This window comes from Petaurus breviceps, unplaced genomic scaffold (genome assembly GCF_028583685.1).
Source record: "Petaurus breviceps papuanus isolate PSGF00001 unplaced genomic scaffold, PetGlider_PUasm1.0 218, whole genome shotgun sequence".
Taxonomy (NCBI): Eukaryota; Metazoa; Chordata; class Mammalia; order Diprotodontia; family Petauridae; genus Petaurus; species Petaurus breviceps.
Genome location: NW_027185872.1, coordinates 10,740,282 through 10,760,703, shown reverse-complemented (window position 1 = coordinate 10,760,703; position 20,422 = coordinate 10,740,282). Strand labels below are relative to the sequence as shown.

Genomic DNA, 20,422 nt, shown 5'->3' with positions numbered 1-20,422 from the left:
CCCTAACTGGTCTCTCCACCCCCTCACAGATTGGTGTCCCAGCCCCACCCCCTCTGGTCTCCAGCCAGGTGTGCTTTCCCCAAGGTCCCTGTGAGTAGGTCCCGCCAACCCTCTGCCCTTGCTCTCATCCTTCCCTTCTCTTTATCTCTGGGCCTGGCGGGCCTGGCAGGAGAAGAGGGCTGCTCGTTGGAAGGGACCTTCTGTGCCTTAGGAGAGGAGGTGGCCAAGGTTCTCCTGTTTCACCCAAACGGCCGCGATTCCGAGCAGAAGCTGGAAATCACAGAAATAAGTTTAAGCTCCATGCCAGGAAGACCCTTGCCCTCTATAGGAGCTGTTCCAAAGGGGCCAGGGCTGTATCTGTGGAAGGGGGAGGAGGCAAAGAAGGGTGAGGATAGGAGGAGAAGGCAAAGGAGAAGAGGAGGGTGGAGGGAAAGGGGACAGAGGCTGGAGGACCTCCACTTGCCGGACGCTAGACATGGAGGCTCTCGAGCCCCTTGGGGTTCTGAGGCCCTTTGCAGTGAGGGACTGAGAGGCTTTAAGGATGGCTGCCAGGTCCGGCGCATGGCTGACTGTAAAGACAGTGGTGCCCTTGGCAGAAAAAGGCAAGTCAGGAAGTGGGGTGGTTTGGAGAGGCTGGAAGGATGCGACATGCTCTCTCAGACTGTTGAGTCTGAGCTGCTATGGGCTATTCAGATATGCAGCAGGTGCTGCTGTAATGACATCAGATCCCAAGGGATCCCAAGGGAAGCCAGAGGCTGGAGGGTCTGCAGAGAGATGATCGTGGACCCCATGGGAGCTGAGGTGGTTACTAAGGAGGGAGGAAAGAGGCCCAAGACAGACAGACATCCAGCAGACATCAACACGTGGGGCGGACACAGAGGATGGTCCTGCAGAGGAGACCAAGGAACAGGTGGATGGGGGAAGAGAATTGGCATTTATTAGGTGCCCACCACGCCCGATCAATGGCCCTGTGCAAAGTGGTTTACGATGATCTCCTCTGACCCTCACAACAACCCTAGAGGCAAGTGCTATTATTAGTACCATTTTACAGTTGAGGAAACCAAGGCACACAGGTGACGTCACCTGCCCTGGGTCACATGACTAGTGTCTGAGGGGGGATTCAAACCCAGATCTCCTGAGTGGGGTCCAGGACTCTAGCTGCTCAGATAACAAGAGGAGAATGCAGTGAGAGCAGTGCCACAAACCTCGGGGAGAAGAGAGCACGCAGGGTGAGGAGGTCATTCACAGTGTCCAGAGCTGCCCAGATGCCCACAAGGAGAGCACCTGGTGATCTGACGAGCTGACCTTGGGGTGGGTGGCTGGAGGGCAGGGCTGGCCTGTGGTGAGCCTGGCCACAAGGGGTCAGAAGTGAGTAGGAGGAAGAAGATCGGACCGTGGTGTGGGAGTTTTTACCTTGAGGAGGTGGTGAGGGTAGTGAGGATGTGGACCTGGGCATGTCTGAAGGCTGCAGAGAAGGAGCCCAGCCAGAAGGAGAGGCTAGAGAGTGTGGAGAGAGGCAGGCTATGATAGTGACGGACAGGGCAAGCCTCCTGGTTCCAGACTGGAGAATGAGGGGAAAAGGCAGCAGAGAAGGCTTTCTGGAGGAGGTGGGCCATAAAGGAGCACTAGAAACTCCCAGGTGAAGAAGGGGAGGAAAGACAGGCCAGGCATCAGGAAGGCCTCAGGGAAGAGAAAGCACAGAGTCCAAATGTCCACAGTGGAGTGAGAGAAGCTTTGAATGGAAAGGTTGGGCAGTGCCAGATTGAGAAGGCCCTTGAAGGACCCAGCACAAGGAAGGCTGCTGCTTGTGACTCCATCTAAGCTCTCTTCAGGCACAAGGACATGCATCTGGGAGTGATGTGAGAAGCGGCCTCAGGCTGGGGGAAACCTTGCCCAGGGGATGATGGCAGGACTCCTAACCTTAAGAGGTGAGGGAGGGTGAGAGACGAGAGGGCTTGGTAGTCTGGAAGGGAAGGGAGAGGAAAAACAGCGAGAATGCTGGGGAAGATGGATTAAAGGCACAGCCTTGGATGGAATGGCAGCGTCAGCTTTAGCTTTAACAGGCAGTCAGACTGATGAGGGATGGCTCCCTCCAGGTTCAGCAGGAACTCTGATCTTATCTAAGACCAGAAAACCTGCAATAGCGTCTGGAAAGAATTCAAGGTCTCAGGCTGAATTCGAGTGAGAGTTGTACAAGTTTATTGTTACGCTTCTATAAGAAGCAGGCAAGAGTCCTTTAGGGGACCTTCGAGTGAGAGGGGTACATGCTTTTACCTTTAAAGGGTAGGGCTGCCATTGTCAGGGCTGACCGGAAGGAAGGGACCTCAGTGCATAGATAAAGGTTAGAGCTGACCCAGAGGAGCTTGTGACTTTAGTGCATAGATAGTTCAGATGAGATTTGGGCCAGACGGGAGGAGACATGAGACAAGGACCAAGGAGTCATAAGGTGTTGCCTAGGCGATTAAAAACAAAGGAGTCACCAGGTGTTGCCTAGGCCGAGAGCGGATAGGGGGAAGGGGCAGAACCTGAGGTTGGGAAAGGGTTAGGATTAGATTACAATTTTACAATACAAATTGCAGTTACAACTGCACAGACTGGTTTTACAAATTGGTTCCACAAACTGACCTAGACCCCAGGTACCCCGTCAAGACGGCCTTGGTGCAGAGGGGGTGGGGGTGGAGTCAGAAAGACCTAAGTGCCAATCCAGTCTCAGACACCTCAGTGACCCTGGCCAAGTCACTTCCCCTCAGTTTCCTCCATGCCACCTACCTCTCTGGTTGTTTTGAGAATCAAGGTGATATTTGTACAGAGCCTGGTGCTGGCCCAACAAAGGCAATCTATGCACTCTGGTCCTCCCCTCCCCCCTAGGAGGAGAGCACAAAGAGGTTGCTTTGGATTAGGGTTACATATGGGGTGTGACCCCGAAAGCTGGATCCGGCCCAACCTGCAGCAGTCTGAAGCCCACCTGCCAACATGCACAGTGAATTGGAGGAGGCTTGCCAAACAGCTAGTGAATGGGAGATCAGGGTTCAAGAAGGCCTCGACAGACAAGAATGTTGGGCTCAATCAAATCAGCATAAATTCAACAGCAATATAGTCAAAATCAAACACCTGGGTTCAAAAAACCAACTTCCAAGTCCACGTAGCAAGATTGTGTAGAGATGATCTGGGGACCTGAGTGTACCACAAGCCCGCTAGAGTCAGCAATGTGACTCGGGAGCCAAGGAAACGAATGCAAACTTGACTGACACAGATTATGGTAGTGTCCAAGACTAATGTGGGACAAATGTAGGCTCCATTGAACTTCCAGCAGTTTAGGAAAGGAAACTGACTCCTATGCGAAAGCCCTCTGTGGGAGTCATCAAGCAAAGGCTGAATGCGCTGGCCAGGGGATCAGACAGAGGTTCGCTAAGTAAAGCACTTTAACTTTAGTGGGCTCCCTAAGACTCTCCAGAGAGACCACGGGATCACCACCCAAAGTGCTGGTTTCCTTTCTGCTTTGCCTCCAGGCCCCCAGGTTTCTCTCCTTGCTTTGATTCTGTAATGAGTGTTTCTAGCACAATATTGAATAGTGTGGTGATAATGCTCATATTTCTTTACCCGTGATCTTATTGGAAAGGGCTCTAATTACATATACTCCATTACATACAATGCCTACTCTCGCTTCTTTTTATGCTGTTGATTAAAATAAAGTCCGTTTATTCCCATGTTTTCTAGTGTTTTTGAAGGGTTGAAGAGGGCGGTTAGAGGTGACCATGCCTGCTTCTTTCCCACTGAAACACATTGTTGATACATTAACTATGGCTTTCTATTGTTACCTTGGTAAGAGATTCAATAGACAGCAAAACAAATGGGCAAAAGACATCCTCAGTGTTGACCCAGACTTGGAATTGCCCCGAGTGCAAAGGAGGCAGCTTCCTCCTCATGGGAGGTCTCCAACACGAGACTGAACTCTTACCTGTTGAAGATGGTGTCCAGTCTGCACTGGGACTGGACCCTTGGGACTTGGACGTTTGTCACTCTGCAAAGAGAGCTATGGCTCCCGAGTTCTACCCATTTCACCCCTAATGTTTACTGTGTGGTGGTCATCAAAGGGGTGGGGGAGGGAAAGTGGAGGTGACATTTCCAGAATCTGGGGACACATCTTCATCGTGTGATCTGTTAGTATATCTGCCTTAAAGGAAACCCTTCCTCGGGGCAAAGGCAGCCAAGGGATCCTCAGCCTCCCCTCTGCAATCCCTGGACCTTGGACTTCACTACCATGACTCAGGTCCTCGCTTGGTCCCTTTGGGAAGTTCTTCCCAGAGCCCCTATTTGGGGGAAGGCTCAGACCACCATCCTTCATTCTTTGCCTTTTGCCACCAAGACCCTCCCCTGCCACTGCCCCCACCATTTCACCTCCTCTTTAAACAGGTGTCTTTCCCCATTAGGATGGAAATTCCTTGGGGGCAGAGACTGTCTTTCTCTTCACAGATATTTGAATCACCAGCCCTTAACACAGTGTCTGGCACATAGTAAACAGTTATAAATGGATGTTGATGGATTGACTGCATATGACTTGTAGGGAGGGGACAAGGGCCTCCCTAGGCTCCATTAGCAGGCTTGAAGCTCAGTGTTGGTCACCCTGAATTGTCAGCAGAGAGCCAGAGAGGTAGAGAGTGATCCACCTAGGACCCTCTTGATTTCACAGAGAAAAGCTTCAGAAGCTCAGGGAGGACAGTGACTTGACCAAGATCACTGCAGGGTGCTCACAGCTGAGCTAGGACTTGAGGGTCTCCTGGCTCCTGCTCCAGGAATTTTTGAAGTGGCCATGTGTGGGTGGCTGAATTCTCTGTGTATTCACACAGACTTTCCTGGGAGAAGAGACCTTGTCTGGGTTTTTGAAGAAGGTCTGAATCTGCCAGAAATCAGCACTATCAGGGGACTTAGCTTGGCTTCAGCCACAGCTCACTGGGATTGCCTTTCCTGGCTTTGTCTCATGTTAGGAAGGACCCCACCATGTCCAGGGTGACCTTCCACTGCTCCCAGTTCAGCCCCTCAGCCAGAGAACCTGGAACATGGTCTGCATAGGCTCTCCAATACTGAGACTGACTCACAGGTGAGGAGCCAATGTGGAGAGACCAAGGACACTCAGGCCCTGGGGAACACATCCCAGAGGCCACTCTCCCACTGAGGCCAGCACTGGGCAGAAAGCATAGAACACGTTCTTCATGCTGGGTTTCCAGCCCACTCTCACCCACCAGACACCCTGATTCTTAGCAACAAAGAACCTTGGGAAGGGAGGAGGGCCACATGGCCCAGGAGAGAATGAGAATAAAGTTTTCCTTCTCGTATTCCATGGGAAGAAGTGAGAGTCTGGGTAGAACAGGAGGAAGCCTGTGGGAAAAGGACTGAAAAGACAGGCATCTTACCTGAGTTGGCATTTCCGGCCCCTTGGAGTTTCAGGTACTTGGCTACCCTAGGGCTGACCATGTTCTACCTGGCTACTCTGACATAGGCCCCAGTCTAGCTGAAGGCAGGCAGAACTTTCCTGCCCTGCATCTGGCTCACATCAATGTGGGTATGAGTAGCTTCTCCCCAAATGCTGATCACCACTCCTATGGTCAATGTGATGAGGAGTCTCTGTGGGTCACATTCAGCTGGTCTGGATGGACAGACACTCTCCACCATTCCTGGAGCTGCACTTGAAGTCATTCCAACATGGTAGGACTGGCCAGCTTTTGAGCCCCTAGACTGGAGCCTTCCAGAGCCCAGGGTCCCCTCCATTCTCCAATGAGGACTCTAGATAAGTTCCTGAGAAAAAACAGTGCCTCACACTCACTCTGCCCTACAGAGTTCTCTAAGGAACTCTCCCCCAAGTAGCACAAAACCCCTCCCTCCAGGAGGAAGGGGCCCCTCTCTGCTGGCTCCCTGGGGGGCAGCCCCCACCTGGGCCTTTCAGCTCCCATTCAAGTGCCATTCAAGCTGGCCCCTTGCCCAGCAGGAACACCCCACTGTACCAAGGAACACAAGGGTGGGGCCAGCTCCCCACCTGCTCCCCACCCAAGGAAATGCCAAGTGCAGGTTTTCCCGATTTGCTTTTATTTACTGCCTTTTGCCTGGAAAACCAGGCCTTCCTTTTCTTTGGTTTACCCAGCAAGGAATTCTGAGCCTGAGAGGCTGGTTTACAGGTCACAGTACAGGGTTTTGTGGAACACTGTACCCACTAGCATTTTTTGCTTGTACACAGCAGCAACTGTGCTCCCCTGGAGGACAGAGCCATTGTTGGCATAGACCGTGGTCACAGTGGGCTTCTGGGAGAGAATGTTCTGGATGCGCAGCACCTACCAAGAAAGGGAACCAGCTTCATGACAGTTTTCACTAGGATCACACCAAGACCTCATGCTGGTACAAGCCTAGTCAGTGACTTTTGCCTTTGAGAGAGTTCTCAGCAATCAGACAGAGCCTAACAGCCTCTTTTTCTTTTTGGGTTCTGGTCCAAGTCCTGAGAATGTTGTATCTATCTGCTTCTCACCCACCTTTCATCTCTTGCCCAAGGACTAGAAAACTGGAGGTGTAGGGTGGGGAACTTGATAAGGCCTGATAAGGAGAATTTAGGGTGAGCCAAACCTGTGAGACACGTTACTGGCCTCATACATAAAAAGGGAGGAATGAGGCCACGTACTTGCACACCAAGCTGAAGAAAAGATTGGGAGTGGATCCTCCTGGTGGAGGGACTCCTTCCTTATGAAATTATTTTCAAGGGCCTATGCAGACCATGTTCCTGTGATTCTGGTCATCAGAAATTAAGCAGGAGTTAGAAAGGAGTTTCTAACCACAGGTCATAGAGTTGTCTGAAACAACAGACTGTGCTTTAGCTTAAGGTTAAAGAGGCTTGCGGAAAGTTTGTGTCTTGGCACAACTTAGCTTGTTGGCCATTCTGTGCTCCAGGAGAGCTTGGTTTTTAAAGATGGAGACTTAATCTTTTGGAAAGGAAAATCCAGCTGTAGACAATTGGAAATGGACTTATGGGGAGAAAAACTGTTGGGTGCTTTTCTGTTGTCTAATTCTAGTGTGTAAAGGGCTTGTCTGTTTCTTCCAAAGATAAATAAACTTTAGAGCTCTAAGCTAAAAGAGAGGGGGCAGCATTCCCTTGTTGCCATATCCAAGTGCCAAGCACAGCCACACCCGGTAGCATTCATGAAACTACCTCACAGTCCAACCAGCAGCAAGCAGGCCCAGCAGGAGAAGGGCAATGGCATGAGGGTTTCACCAGAAGACTCTGGTGGCCCTGTAGCATTGGAGGCATGAATTATCTGAAGCATGACCCCTTTGGGTGTTTTCTTCTCCATGTATTCCCTGGTTCACATGTGAACCCCACATGTATACCTCTCCAAACACATTTCCTAGGCAAATCCAACCTCCCAATGAAGGTGTGTGTATTTCTAGGAATGTGAGCCATGGTTCTAGGGGAAATGTTCTATTAATACCCAGTATCCCATAAATCTTTCAATCTTACCAGCTTAGAACTGAACTATGACTTCTGGTACCTGGCACCCTGCACCAAAGTTACTGTTGCTATTTGATTAAATTACATGCCTAAAAATAAAACCAGTAAAAGAAAACACATTGGTGGGGGCTATGAACTATGGTTCGTTTTAGTTTTTCATGGTTGCAGCCCCATGAAGTACCTGGAGCCTGCGGGATTTTAGAGACCAGAGAACCCTTGGAATCACCTATATGTGTCCTATTTCATTAATGACCTTGGAAATGCCCTTCCCTAATCAAAATCTTTTGTCATTCCATCCTCCCAATGCCTTACAAACCTTCACTCTGTTCTTCATCCTCACCATGCCCTCTTTTCCCTCCTTTCCTCATTACTTTCCCAGGTTATCATCCCTGACCTGGCTACATTCTCCTCAATTCTCTCTCTGGATGCCTTGGTGAACCCACTCAAATCCATGCTACACCATTCCCCAGTCACAAACCCATCACTCCTTTGTCCTGTTGACAATTTCCAGGTGCCAACCTTGGCTGATTCTCTTCACCTTCCTCCTCTCCTGTTTTCAGTGTCAAAGGAAATCACAAACCCAAGCTGACTGGGCCCATTACAGATTTATAGTATCAGTCTTCACTGGGCCATTACTGTGGCAAAGCACTTTCTCTATACTTCCCAAATAGGTCCCCTGTCCAGACCTAGTCTCTTCTCCCTCCCCTCCCAGCTGAGGCCCTCACTTCATACTTCACTGAATAAACCAGAGGCCAGGGGCTCCCTGGGACTTCTCTCTTCTCCACTCTTCATCTCACATCACTCAGATGGGTTCTTCCACTGAGCCTCCTTCACTGGCTTTTGATGAAGAGGTGACCCTTCTCTTGGCTAGTGCCAACTTGCACCCTGGATCCCATGCTCTCCCATCTTTTCCAGCAGGTCTCCCCTTGTCTATCATCACCCCTCTCACTTATCTTCAATCTCGTCCTTCTGAGCATAGCTCCTCTTTTCTTAAAACACCTCTCATTTGATGCCACCAACCCCAGTAGCTTCATATCTATTGGCTGCCTAAACTCCCTGAGAGTGCCATCTACACTTCACCTTCTTTCATCTTCAACCCCGAAACTCATCATTCAGCCAAAACTCTCTGCAAAGTTCTCTGTGACCTCTCAACCACCCAAACCTAATGGCTTTTCCCTGACCTCTCTGCAACCTTCGATACTGTTGGTCTCCTCTCTTCTCTCTAGGTTCATGGCAGACCCCAGTCTCTCCTGGTTCTCCTCCTCCCTGTCTGACCCTCCTCTGGCTGCTCTGGATCGTGTCCCCTAACCGCAGGAGTCCCTCAGGCCCTGTCCTGGATGCCATTCTTCTTCCTCTCTATGCCCTTTCTCTCCATGATCTCTTCAGTTCCTGTGGAAGCAGATTTTCCTTAGTATCAGTATCTCTCTATTCCTCCTGCCAATACCGTTCATTTCCGAGAGTGTCTCTGCCCCTGAGCACAAAGTAAGCCATACCTCTGATCCAGGGGGGTCCGCAGGGTCATACATAACCAGCTTCTTGCCATTGGGGTGACATCCTGCCCAAATATCTCCCGTGTTAGGGTCAATAGATAAGTTATCGACTAATGTGCCCAGTTTGAGAACCTTTCAAATAAAAGGGGTTCATGAGGAACTCTTCTCTCCCTCATTCTCAGACCTCCCTTCCATCTCCCAGGAAAAGACAAAGCTGGGACTGACCCATAGAGACCACTGCTGCCCTCCTCTCTCCAGATGGACTTTGCTAGTCATCTGTGGAGAGTGACATCTCCTTCCCCTCATCCCCTGGAAGTATGGAGGATTTTCATTGTCTAGAAAAGCCCCACTGCATAGTCTATGTGGGAAGCTACCCCCTGAAGTGCCACAGGGACCGTCACCTTCTCTTGAGTCAGGTTCCAGTTGTCATGTCTTTTCATAACATGGATGCTGTGAGAGGTCACCGCAGCTACATAGATGTACCTTCAAAAGAAAGCTGTGTTTGCCTCTAAAGAAATCAGTGGGAAGGAACATAGACCTCCTCCTCCACCTTAGAATTCTGGAGAGAACGTACAATTCATACTAATTGTAATAAGTGCTACTGACATCCTCTATAAAAATACAGAGGCTGAGAAGGTACTAGGTGGTGTAAGAGTACACAGAACACTGGACCTGGGGTGAGGAAGACAGGAGTTCAAATCCAGCCTCACTTACAAGCTGTGTGACCCTGGGCAAGTCACTTCATCACTGCCTGCCTCAGTTTTTTTAACCTTAAAATGGGGATAATAGCATCTCCCTCCCACAGTTGGTGTGAGGATACAATAAGATTGTATTTGTAGCCTCTACAAAGGCAGGCAAACTGTTATTAGAAGACATTTGCCAGGGAGGGAACAAAGCTGAGAAGCGAATTCCCTTCCCTTCTTTCGTTCCCATGCCCACCTCCCCCCCCCCCCATCTCTTGCAGTGGCTTTAGAGATTCCTTTCCCAAGCCCACATGAGCCAAGGCTCTGGATACATCCCATTTTTTCCCTTTTTCATGAATCAGGGAGAACAACTGTAAAGTCATTTGAAATTCCTTGTACCAAGAAATAAAAGAGATACAGGATGGACCTCAGATTCACTGGTGGCTGTTTTAGTGGGCTTGGTTCAAGCTGTACATTCCATTTCTGGAGAGTTTGGGGGATGAAATCCTAACCCCAAATATAGATCTATGTGAGGGGAAAACTCTCCAATTTCTGCCATTTGCCTGGGAAATTAATGGGAATTTTGAATATATATTGAAAGATCTTTCATTTAAACATGTAAAGTTAGTTAGGTGGCAAAGCAGAGGCTCAAAAACCTTAAATCAAATCTGGCTCAGACCTCTGCTAGCTCTGTGACCCTGGGCAAGTCTTTTCCCCACTGCCTGCCTCAATTTACCTTTCTGTTGTTTTGAGGGAAAAATGAGAGAATATATGTAAAGTGCTTTATAAATGGTAGCTATTGTCATTATCATCATTATTCAGAGGTTGTGGGGAGATAGATGGCACCTCTGTTACTTCCTCTTGTCTCTCCTCCTGTCCTCTAGGGCCAAATAGAACCCCTCTAGCCTTCCTCTGTGAGAGCCTTTCAAAGATTCCCAATTATGCCACTGCCCTGAGTCTTCTCTTCTCTACCTCCAATGAGCCTACACATCTGACTTCCCATTTGTGTCCACCTCCTTAGATTTTGCCCACTCTCTCCTTAGCTGTCACAGGATCTCTGACATGGACTTCACATCACACTGGTCATGTGGGGACAGGTTTTAAGGGAGAAAGCACCAACAGTATATACTTGCCGCCCATCACCACCTGCCTCCCACATTAGGAATCTTCTCACGATGCTGAAATTTACTGTCACTAAAGCCCGAGGAAACTACCATGTCCAGGGCAGAGGACTGTCCTCCCTAAGCAAAGGAGTCAGTGGAGGGATCTTTTGGGGGCATGTACATACTTCCTGTCAGGGGAAATAGTGATTCCGTTGGCAAAGCTAATACCGTTGGCCACCTCTTTGACTTTGCTTGGACTGTAATAAATCACATTTGTCCACTGTAAGTCCAAATATAATTCCAGTTTTCTTAAGAAGTCATTGTTGAAGTAGTGGTCATTGGTGGCATAGAATTGTTCTGGTCCTAGAACTGTGATGTCATTCACACTGCAAAGGGGAATGGGGGATGGGCCAGGTAGAGAAGAAGAGAAAGTAAATGCACCATCTGGATCAGGCTTCAGGCTCCATCAAATTACTCTAAACACTCCAGCAATAATGAATTAATTTAGGTATTAGAGCCCCAGCAAGATGTAGAGTCAATAGACCCTAGTAATTAGCTCCAGAGGCCCCCACCTCCCTCCCACAACTAAAATAACCCAAATAACAAACAGAGAGCACAGCTAGAAAAGAGAACACAAAATGATCATGAAAGGGAATCGATGAGAGGCCAGCAAAGCACCACATTCACCTTCAGCAAAAGGAGTCAAGCAGAGCCCATCACTTAAGGGACAGAAGTTGTTTGCTTTGCTCATTAGTTTTAGCATTAAAAGTAGTCAAGGTGGGGGGGGGGGAGGAACCAGAACTATTATTTCCTTCAATAAGTCAAGGAGAGTCAAGAAGCATTTATTAAGCCCCTAGTGTGTACCCCCCATACCGGGGGTACCAAGAAGGGGAGAACACTGTGCCTGTTAATGTGATGGGGGTTACAGTGCCGACAGGCAGGTGAGAGTGAGATGGGCACAAGATGAGGAGGAGACAAGAACAGAGCAAGGTCTCGAGCCTTGAAGGGACTGGGAAAGACTTCTTATAGAAAGTGGGGTTTTAGATGGGACATGAAGGAAGCCAGCGAAGGCTGAAAATGAAAGGAAGAGGGAGCACAAGCTAGAAAGAGAGTCCGGGAGAAAGTCTCTTGGACCTTCTTTGATTGGCATGGCAAAGCAACCCAAATAAAGGGCACGTGCTCCGCATTCCTGCCTTTTCCAATACCTGTCTGCCCGCAAAAAAGCCCCAGATTCCCTCTCCCCTCCCCTCCCCTGGCCTGCCCTGCCCTCTCCTCCTGTATCCTCCCCTCCCCTCTCCTCTCTTCCCCTCCAGTTTCCTCCCCTCCCCTCTCCTCTCTTCCCCTCCAGTTTCCTTCCCTCCCCTCTCCTCTCTCCTTTCTGTCTCTGTCTACCTGCCTCTCTTTCTTTCTGTCCCCCTTCCTCCCCTCTTCTCTCCATCCTCCCTCTTTTACTCTTTCAATATATGTATATCACACACACACACACACTAACATTGAGAGGTTGGTCTAAACCACTAGTAAAAACTGAGAAGTCGTGACAGCAATATCACATTAGAAGCTGGCCATGTGTCAAAACACCCAAGGAGGTCAAGATGCTTTCCTGGGCATCCATTGGCCACTGAGATCATGAGCTGGAGGGCACCTTTGATGGCTCCCAAAGAATAAGAGTTGGAAGCCTGGGTAGGAGGGCAAGTGTAATCGTAATGGAAATCTGAAAATCTTCCCTGCCCCTTGATAGGCTTAAGTGAATCTGGGAACCTTCCCTGTTTTGAAAATATACTCTGCCCCCTAAAAGGCTAAATGTGGTCACATGGAGCCTGTGGCGGGAGGCTTGGTTTTCAGGAATGTCCACACCTTGATGCTGTGTGATTGGGCAGTGGGACAAGAGGGCTGTGACATTCTCTGAGCCAGGAGAAGGCTATATAATCCCTGATGTGATGCGTTGCTTTGGTGCTTACTTTAAGAAGTGTTCTGTGACTTGACCAGATGACACTCTGGGCAGCCGTTGAGAGCCCCCCAGCTTTGAAAACCCAGATATTGGTGCTTCTCTCTCTGGTAACTGAGTAGGTGTGGATGTAATGGTCAGACAGCTGGAAGCTTATCTGCTGATCTGTTTCTCTGTCTGTATTTTTTTTTTTTGTCTGCTTGTAACCTCTGTTTGTATTCTCTGAAGTTCAGGGTGCTGACTTTTCCCCCTGAACTAGGTAAATAATATAGGTTTGATTAAAGTATTATTGACCCTTTTTAAGTTGCTTTCCTTTAGAAAATCAAATCTAAGAACCTGTGCTAGCAGCAATTCTGGGTATGCTAGGGTGTTTGTTGTTACAGCAAGGTAAGATCAGTTCAGTCTTGAGGCCACATTGCGTTTTAGAGAGTCAGAAACTTAGCTTCCAGGTTGTGTTTCTCTGTTTACCTCTTCCAAGACTGGGGAAGGAGTACCCATTGCCAGTGTGTGGTGCCTCCCACCCCAACCCCCACCTCAAAGCCCTGAACAATGAGGCTAAGCAAAGCAAAACAGCCTGGGTGAGGGGAGGACCCTTGCCTCCCAAAGCTGGTGATCAGAAGGCTACTGTCATTCATGTCCCCCACTTCACTGGAGTTCATGTTCCTTTCTTGCAAGGTGTGGTGAGGTCAAGGGTCACCCTGGACCAAGGTCAACCCAGCTCTGCTCTTCAGTCCTGCCTGCCTGCTCAGGATGAGTCAGGAGAGCAGCATTCCCTCCCCACACAAACATACTCCCCAGCTTCCCTCTGGCCTGGACCTCTGGGAGGTTATTGCCAGGTGACCTCTAGAGACAAAGCTAGCAGGGGGCAGCTGACCACGTGATCTTGCACTGCTGTATAACCTGGGCTGGGAGGAGCCATAACCCACATCTCTCCATCCCTGTTTTTTCTCTTTCTCTTTTTTCCTCACCAGAGCCTGAGGAGACCAGGTAGTTTGAAGGGTGCTTTCCAGGGTCAGCCTTGTTCATGTATGGGTCCCCTGGCTCTTGCAGGCCCTTAAGGGAACAGGGAGGCCAAAAATAAATGTGGATGATCCCAGGGCATCCCTTGCCATGGCAGTCAGAGAACGAAAGTGGTAAGGAGGGAGAGCCCAAGGGCAGGTGCTCCATGCCATCAGTACTGGGGATTCAGGGTGGGGAGAGCTGGGGAGTCACCCCAACCACATTGGGAAGACAAACAACTTCCAAAGCTGTAAGAACTATGCTCAGTCCAGCATCCCACCAAGATTCCAGAGAATTGGTGACGAAAAGACGTTCTCCATCTCCTGATGGACACGAAAGGATCAGGGGGCAGACAAGACAAAGGCAGCCAATGGGGAATTTGTTTGGCCTGATTACATATTTATTGCAAAGAATCTGTTTTTCTCTTTTCACATTTTTTCTCCCTAATGTAGTGGAGGAGTGAGAAGGAAGGGGAAAAAAGATTTCTGTTCATTTAGAAAACCCCATTAAACATGGAAAGGTCAAGAGGAATTCTAGTGAGCAAGGCTGCAGACCTTCTGGATGGGGTTACCACATTATTCATCAGGCTTAACTCTGTTACTTTGTGAGGAGAGAGCTCTCACGCTGGGGTGGGGGGGTGCATCTGGACATATTCATATCATACAAACAGGACATGTCAATAGAATGTCTGTTACTTTCCAACGCCACAGCATAAGAGGCATCAGAGGATTGGGAGAGGAAGGGATGGGGGAGATGGGGTGGGAGGGACTAGGTCTGTGATTTCACTGGAGTAGAGGACTATGGTTGGGGAACCTTCCGCTACTCAAGCAGGTGAGCACTGGCTTGGAACCTGTCCATAGACTCCAGAGCTGCCAGAGGCACTGAGTGAGTGACTTGGTCAGGGTCACACAGCCAGCACATGTTAGAGATAAGCCTTGAACCCAGTTCTCCCTGACTCTGAGGCTGGCTTTCCATCCACTCTTTCAGGCTGCAGCTGAAGGACCATTAAGTCAACCAAGGGAGCTTCAATAGTATTGAATAGCCAAGCCTGCCTTCATGCATCTCCAGGGCTCACAGCTGACCTATCTTCCCAGAACTTTCCCTACTGTGCCCTAGGCTAGCTACTTTCTCTTCCCCTTCCCACCTCCCCAATTAGAATGTAAGCTCCTTGAGGGCAGCAGTATCGGTATTTTATTCTTGGGGCTTAGTGTCAGACATACAGGAAGTACTTAATAAATGCTTGTTGATAGACTGAAATCTAACTCTTAAATTTCAGAGCAGAAAACTGAGGCCCAGATAGATAGAAAGGTAATCAGTAGCAGAGTTCAACTGGAAAGTCCAGGTCGTCTAGCCACAAGCTGCTAAACAGACATCCCACCCCTATGTGCTGGATTAAATAGGTGGCCAGAGAAACCATGGACACCTTTGGCTAACCAAGCTTTCAGTCCGTTATTCTCTGGGCATGGGGGGAGGGGCAATTGGCCCTCTGAGAAACCCCAGGCCAAGGAGAAGAGACCTTCCCATACCTGAAAAGCAGCTCATGCCTGATGGTTTTCAGGTGGAACAGAGACTCGCCTTCAAACTGAAAGATTTCCACTGTGGATTTCTTCTGGGGGTGATTCACCACATACAAGTATACGGCATTGTCTGAGGAGGAAAGACAGGAGCAGCCTCAGAAGCAGTTGGCTTTCTTTTGTTTCTTCCAGGAGTAGAGAACCAGCCTGTTCTCACCTCCAGTGTCAGACCAGAGCTCCTAAGCAACTTCCACTCTGCCTAGAAGAAGAATCATGGAATTGTTCTGTCTCCCGGCTGCAGCAGCAGGGTCTCCTGTCCTTTTTGCATACAGGGTGTCAGTCCAGACTGCCCTGCCTGCCCTTCTCATCTCCCTCCACACTCTTGCTTGGCGACCTCATGGGCTCAGGGGTCATTCCAAGGCTGCCAGGTGTCTATATGCAGCCTGACATCATCGGCTGTCTGCTGAACATTTCCACCATGAACACCTCAAACTCAGAATGACCAAATGCAGCTCATTATCTTTCCCTCCAGACTCACCCCTCTCCAGAACTTCCCACTGTTGACTTCATATTTAGCTGACAATCCACTAAGCCCTTTAGATCTTTTTCACCTGGGTGTGAGCACAACTCCCCTCTCCCCCCCATTTGGGAAGTTGAGTTTTGCCCAATGAAAGTGAAAGATAGTCCATTTATCCTTGCTTAGTTTCTCCTCCCATGGGGACACAAGCACAAAGAAGGAAACGGCCCCCACTGGTAAGGAGCTGACATTCAGGTGGAGAAGAGGAGCTGTCCACAGCAAGATGTAGAGGGCACTCAACAGCATGAGGTACAAGGCAGCTTAGGAGGTGGGGAGGGAGGGAGGGAAGGACAGAGGCTCTGAGCAGTTGGGAAGAATCAAGGCAGGCAGAGGGAAGGAGGGATTCTGGCTTGGTGGAGTGACTTACCCAGGGGCACCCAGCTAGGAAGTGTCTGAGAATATCTATAACCATAACATCTTTTGTGGTTTTGGTGGGACTCTCTTTTTCTTCCTTCTTCCAGCCTACTCCCTGGCTTCCATTGCTCCCACAGTGGTCTGGTCCAGGATAGAATTGGATCACTGTCCTCCTGGTCTGACTTTAGCAAGTTCCTGACCTGGTTTTAGGTCTGAGTGGCACACCTGTGGGGTTGCCAAGGTTGCAGTGCCATAGACTACTGCTGGATTTGACCATCAGGCAGCTTAAGAGCTCTGCTAGGTCCAAGGGCCAGAACTGAATGATCCCCTTTGGTCTGGCCTTTGAGGCCTGATTATTGTCCTTCAGGCTTCAGATAGGGCAGGAGGTTAGAAACGAGAGCCATGGCACTGCTGCTTGCTTTCCAACCCTGCCAGGACAGTTCTTCTCCCTGGATGCTGCCCCTTGTTCCAGGTACCCTGCCTATGTTGGATCTGTGACCCAGAACTCAGTAGTGAATGATACTCATTCCTGTGTCCTACCCACGGTACATGGATACAGGACATCTCCTTGTCCTGGACCTCACAGACTGCTCTGTGTAAACTTTCTTGCTTAGATCGCATCCCCATTATTGAACTCTGTCTCCCTATGCTGCCCTGCCATGGAGAAATGATCCATTGTCAGTTCTTAGTTTTGGATTTCCCAGTGGATTGTGTCTGGTGCATTTCCTAGATCTGTGTGGGTAAGAGTTGTTTGGGGCAGAGCTTGGCAGTACTTCTCCCTGCTGCCCTCCCCCCCACCTCCCGTCTCAGCCCCAGCACCTGTACAGAAGAAGGTCTACTCAGGAGCTGCCTCATTCTGGGCTTCCTGAATACCTCATTCCAGCTGTAACATCTCCCTGCCTTTGTCCTTTGTGCTGCTGCCACTGTCCAAGTGTAGAAGGGTTACAACTGCACCAGTGGGTATGGAAGGGACATGCTCAAGCTGGCCTCCTCTCCCCTTAAGGCTTGACCCTTGACCCCTGCACAGGCTGGTCTTCCACCCTTCCCCCCATCCCACTCCTCAGGCCCAGGCTTCCTGCCCCTCCCTTTGTTGGCTAGATAGCCACTGGGCCTCACGGCCTGCCTGGGCAGGGGGGCGGAAAAGGAGAGGGGATTCCCATTTTGAGGAAACTGAGGCTCATGGCAATCTCGACCTCAGCCACAGGAACTTTCAGCTCCTGGACAGAGTCAGGAGTGTCAGCCTGAGCCAGAGAAAATCAAGGAAACCTCTGCTGATAAGGAAGAGTGGCCCCAGCTGGGCTGCAGAGACATGGCCCGGGGTGAGAAGGAACCAGCACATGTGCAGGGAGGGCAGAAGCAGTGGGGCAGGGAGGACGCTGGCTGGGGGCACTTCCAGGAGGCTGGAGGTCTTGGCTTTGGCCCCAGGTCAGAGGGGAGAACTGAAGGACCTGAGACCAGAGGCACCACTCATCCCCCAGGACTAGAGGGGATTACAAAAACTCAGCTGCTACAAATAGAAAAAAAAGAGCAGGGAGAGGAGAAAGAATTGTCCTGAAGCATTAGGACAAGAGGGGAAAGTAACAAAAGAAAAAAACCCCACCAGTCACCACCTGAAACAGATCCTCTGAGGAAAACACACAGGAATATCCTATCAAATTCCCATATCCCCAGCTCAAGGATAAAACATTCCAAGCAATAAGAAAAAAGACAATTTAAATATGGTGCTGCCACAATTAGAATCACACAAGACCTAGCAACATCTGCAGGTCTTGGAACATGACATATTCAGAGAGCAAAAGAATTGGAGTTGTGGCCAAAAATATCATAGCCAGAAAAGCTAAACATAATCCCGAATTTTAAAAAAGTATATTTAATAAATTGTCAGACTTTCAGGACTTTGCTTAATAGATGATTTGATACACTAGTCAAGAGAAATATAAGGTACATACCAAAGTCTAATTATAAGGACTCAATAAGGACAGACTGTTTACCTTTTACATGAGGAAATGTAAAATGTATGTTTAAGATTGTTATTAGTAATTAGGTAGTTCACAAGAAAGATTGGGGCAGACCTGACCATGATAGGATTTTTATAAGTAAAACTGTTTGGGGGGCTAGGTGGCACAGGGAATAGAGCACCAGCCCTGGATTTAGGAGGACCTGAGTTCAAATCCTGCCCCAGATCCTTAACATTTAGTAACAGCTTGACCTAGGGCAAGTCACAACCCCCAACTGCCCCTCCAAAAAGAAAAAAAAAGAAAAATGTTCAAGAATGGATAAAAAGAGTAATTATGTTATGCAAATGAGGTGCAAAGGAAGAACTGACACAGATGGTAGAGGAGGGCTGGGAGTTCTGGAACCCTACTCTCAGCTGGAATGGATTAAAAAGTTAACAATACGTATGTATATATACAAGCCTTCTAAACTCAGAAAGTAATAAAAGGCTGAGGGGATGGGGAAGTGAGAAAGCATAAGAGGGGGATTTCTAGAGGGAAGAGTGAGGGAATAGGAAAAGTGGGGATAGAGGAGTATTTAGATTAATGGGAATGGCAGGATAAGGGAGGGAGGGATAGGTTAATTAGAGGGGGGTAGGTTAATTAATAGGAAGACAAGGTAGTAGGCAGAAGTAAAGCAGAGGAGTCAGGAAGGATAGGAAATAAAGAGATACCCACAAATAAAATAAAGATCAGGAGTATTATGGAAGAAAAGCAGGGGTGGTAATCATGAGCTCAGGTAAAATTTAAGCTAAGATAGATTTAATCATCAGAAAAAATAGGGAAACTACACTATATGCCAGCCATATTAATTAATATTGCTTTAGATTATTTAAAACAACCAGACAGTGTAAGCATCGTATACTGCTGTGATGCAGGAAAAGATGAGTTGGTATGCTTTGAAAAATATGGCAAGACTAGGACTTATGAAGGAAGAGGTTTCCCACTCTCAGAAAACAGAGGACAAGTAAGTACATTATGGTCTTGCATAGATGTAAATGAGTGTATATGTCTATGTATGAGTATGATTATAGATATGTAAGTATATGTACATATATGTATTGTGTATGGATTTATGTTTATATGTATATATATGAATATATCTGTGATTAATTATACCTTCTTAGGGGGATGGGAGAAGGGAAAAAAAGAACAACATAAAAAGTGCACAGCAGAGAACAAAAGAAAACTTCCAAGGAAGCCAAGATGGACAGCTCCGAACACAACACACAGTTTTTATTGTATAGGCTTTCCTGAAATGAAAAGTTATTGCTGTATATTTTGAATCCTCTCTTAAGTTCTGTTGTGCATGTGGCAATACTGTTTTTTTCTTCTGTATTTAAGTTTAAAATATATTTCTGTTTCTTTTCTTATTACGTATTTAAGTTCAAAATAAATTAATTAAATAAAAAGCTCTGGGTTCCCTTTCTTTGGGGACAGAAGGCCACCTACTGCTCTGACTTTGGGCCAGGACTGGGCACTGCATCTGTCACCCAAAGACTTATAGACACCTCTTAGAAATTCTCTGAGGGCAACTCCCAAGGGGGAGAGGGTTTGTAACAGGCAAAGACCTTAGAGTGTTCTTGGGGCAATGTCCTAATTCCTTGGAGGACTGAGCTCCTAAAAGCTGCTCCCCACTCTGCTCTCCTCCTGCCAGCACCTCCATGCAGGACCCATGTCACCCCTTCCAGAGGTGCCTAGAGGAGTCTTACCTTTGTCAATGAAGGTGCTGATCCCATGTGGGTTAAATGACTGCACATCAAACCTGTTCCTGATTGGCAGGGCCCAGGCCCTTGGTTTGTCCTCATTCAGGTCCATCAGGAAGATTTCTCCAGGCTTATCAGGTGCAAAACTGTGCATTCCTGGATATTTTAACCCCTTCCAAATCCAGAGAACAGCAAATTCATGTAAGAAAGAGGCCCTTTGAAGGTTTTCCAGAGAGACAAAGACTGACCAAGGGGCCCAGATCTAGATGGAGAGTAATCTGGGGAAAGCACATAGCACAGGACCTGGCACATATATTCATGCTGGCCACCAGCATCACCACCATCACCATCACCATCATCATCATCACCATCACCACCATCATCATCATCACCATCACCATCATCATCAGCATCATCATCACCATCACCACCATCATCATCATCACCATCACCATCACCATCATCATCATCATCATCATCACCATCATCACCATCACCATCACCATCATCATCATCATCATCATCATCACCATCACCATCACCATCACCATCATCATCATCACCATCA

General features: G+C 48.5%; 1 protein-coding gene across 1 annotated transcript in view; it reads right to left on the bottom strand.

Moving 5' to 3' along the window:
• Positions 1–6,072: 6,072 nt before the first annotated feature.
• The window catches only part of LOC138166031 (serum paraoxonase/lactonase 3-like), a 28,997-nt gene continuing 14,647 nt past the window's right edge, over positions 6,073–20,422 (bottom strand). The window contains exons 4-9 of the mRNA XM_069094486.1: positions 19,861–20,026; positions 15,236–15,356; positions 10,951–11,151; positions 9,381–9,462; positions 8,983–9,111; positions 6,073–6,323 (exon numbers count right to left, since the gene is read on the bottom strand). Coding sequence (XP_068950587.1) covers positions 6,165–6,323; positions 8,983–9,111; positions 9,381–9,462; positions 10,951–11,151; positions 15,236–15,356; positions 19,861–20,026 — 858 coding nt within the window. The 3' untranslated portion in view covers positions 6,073–6,164. The remainder of the gene's footprint in view (positions 6,324–8,982; positions 9,112–9,380; positions 9,463–10,950; positions 11,152–15,235; positions 15,357–19,860; positions 20,027–20,422) is intronic.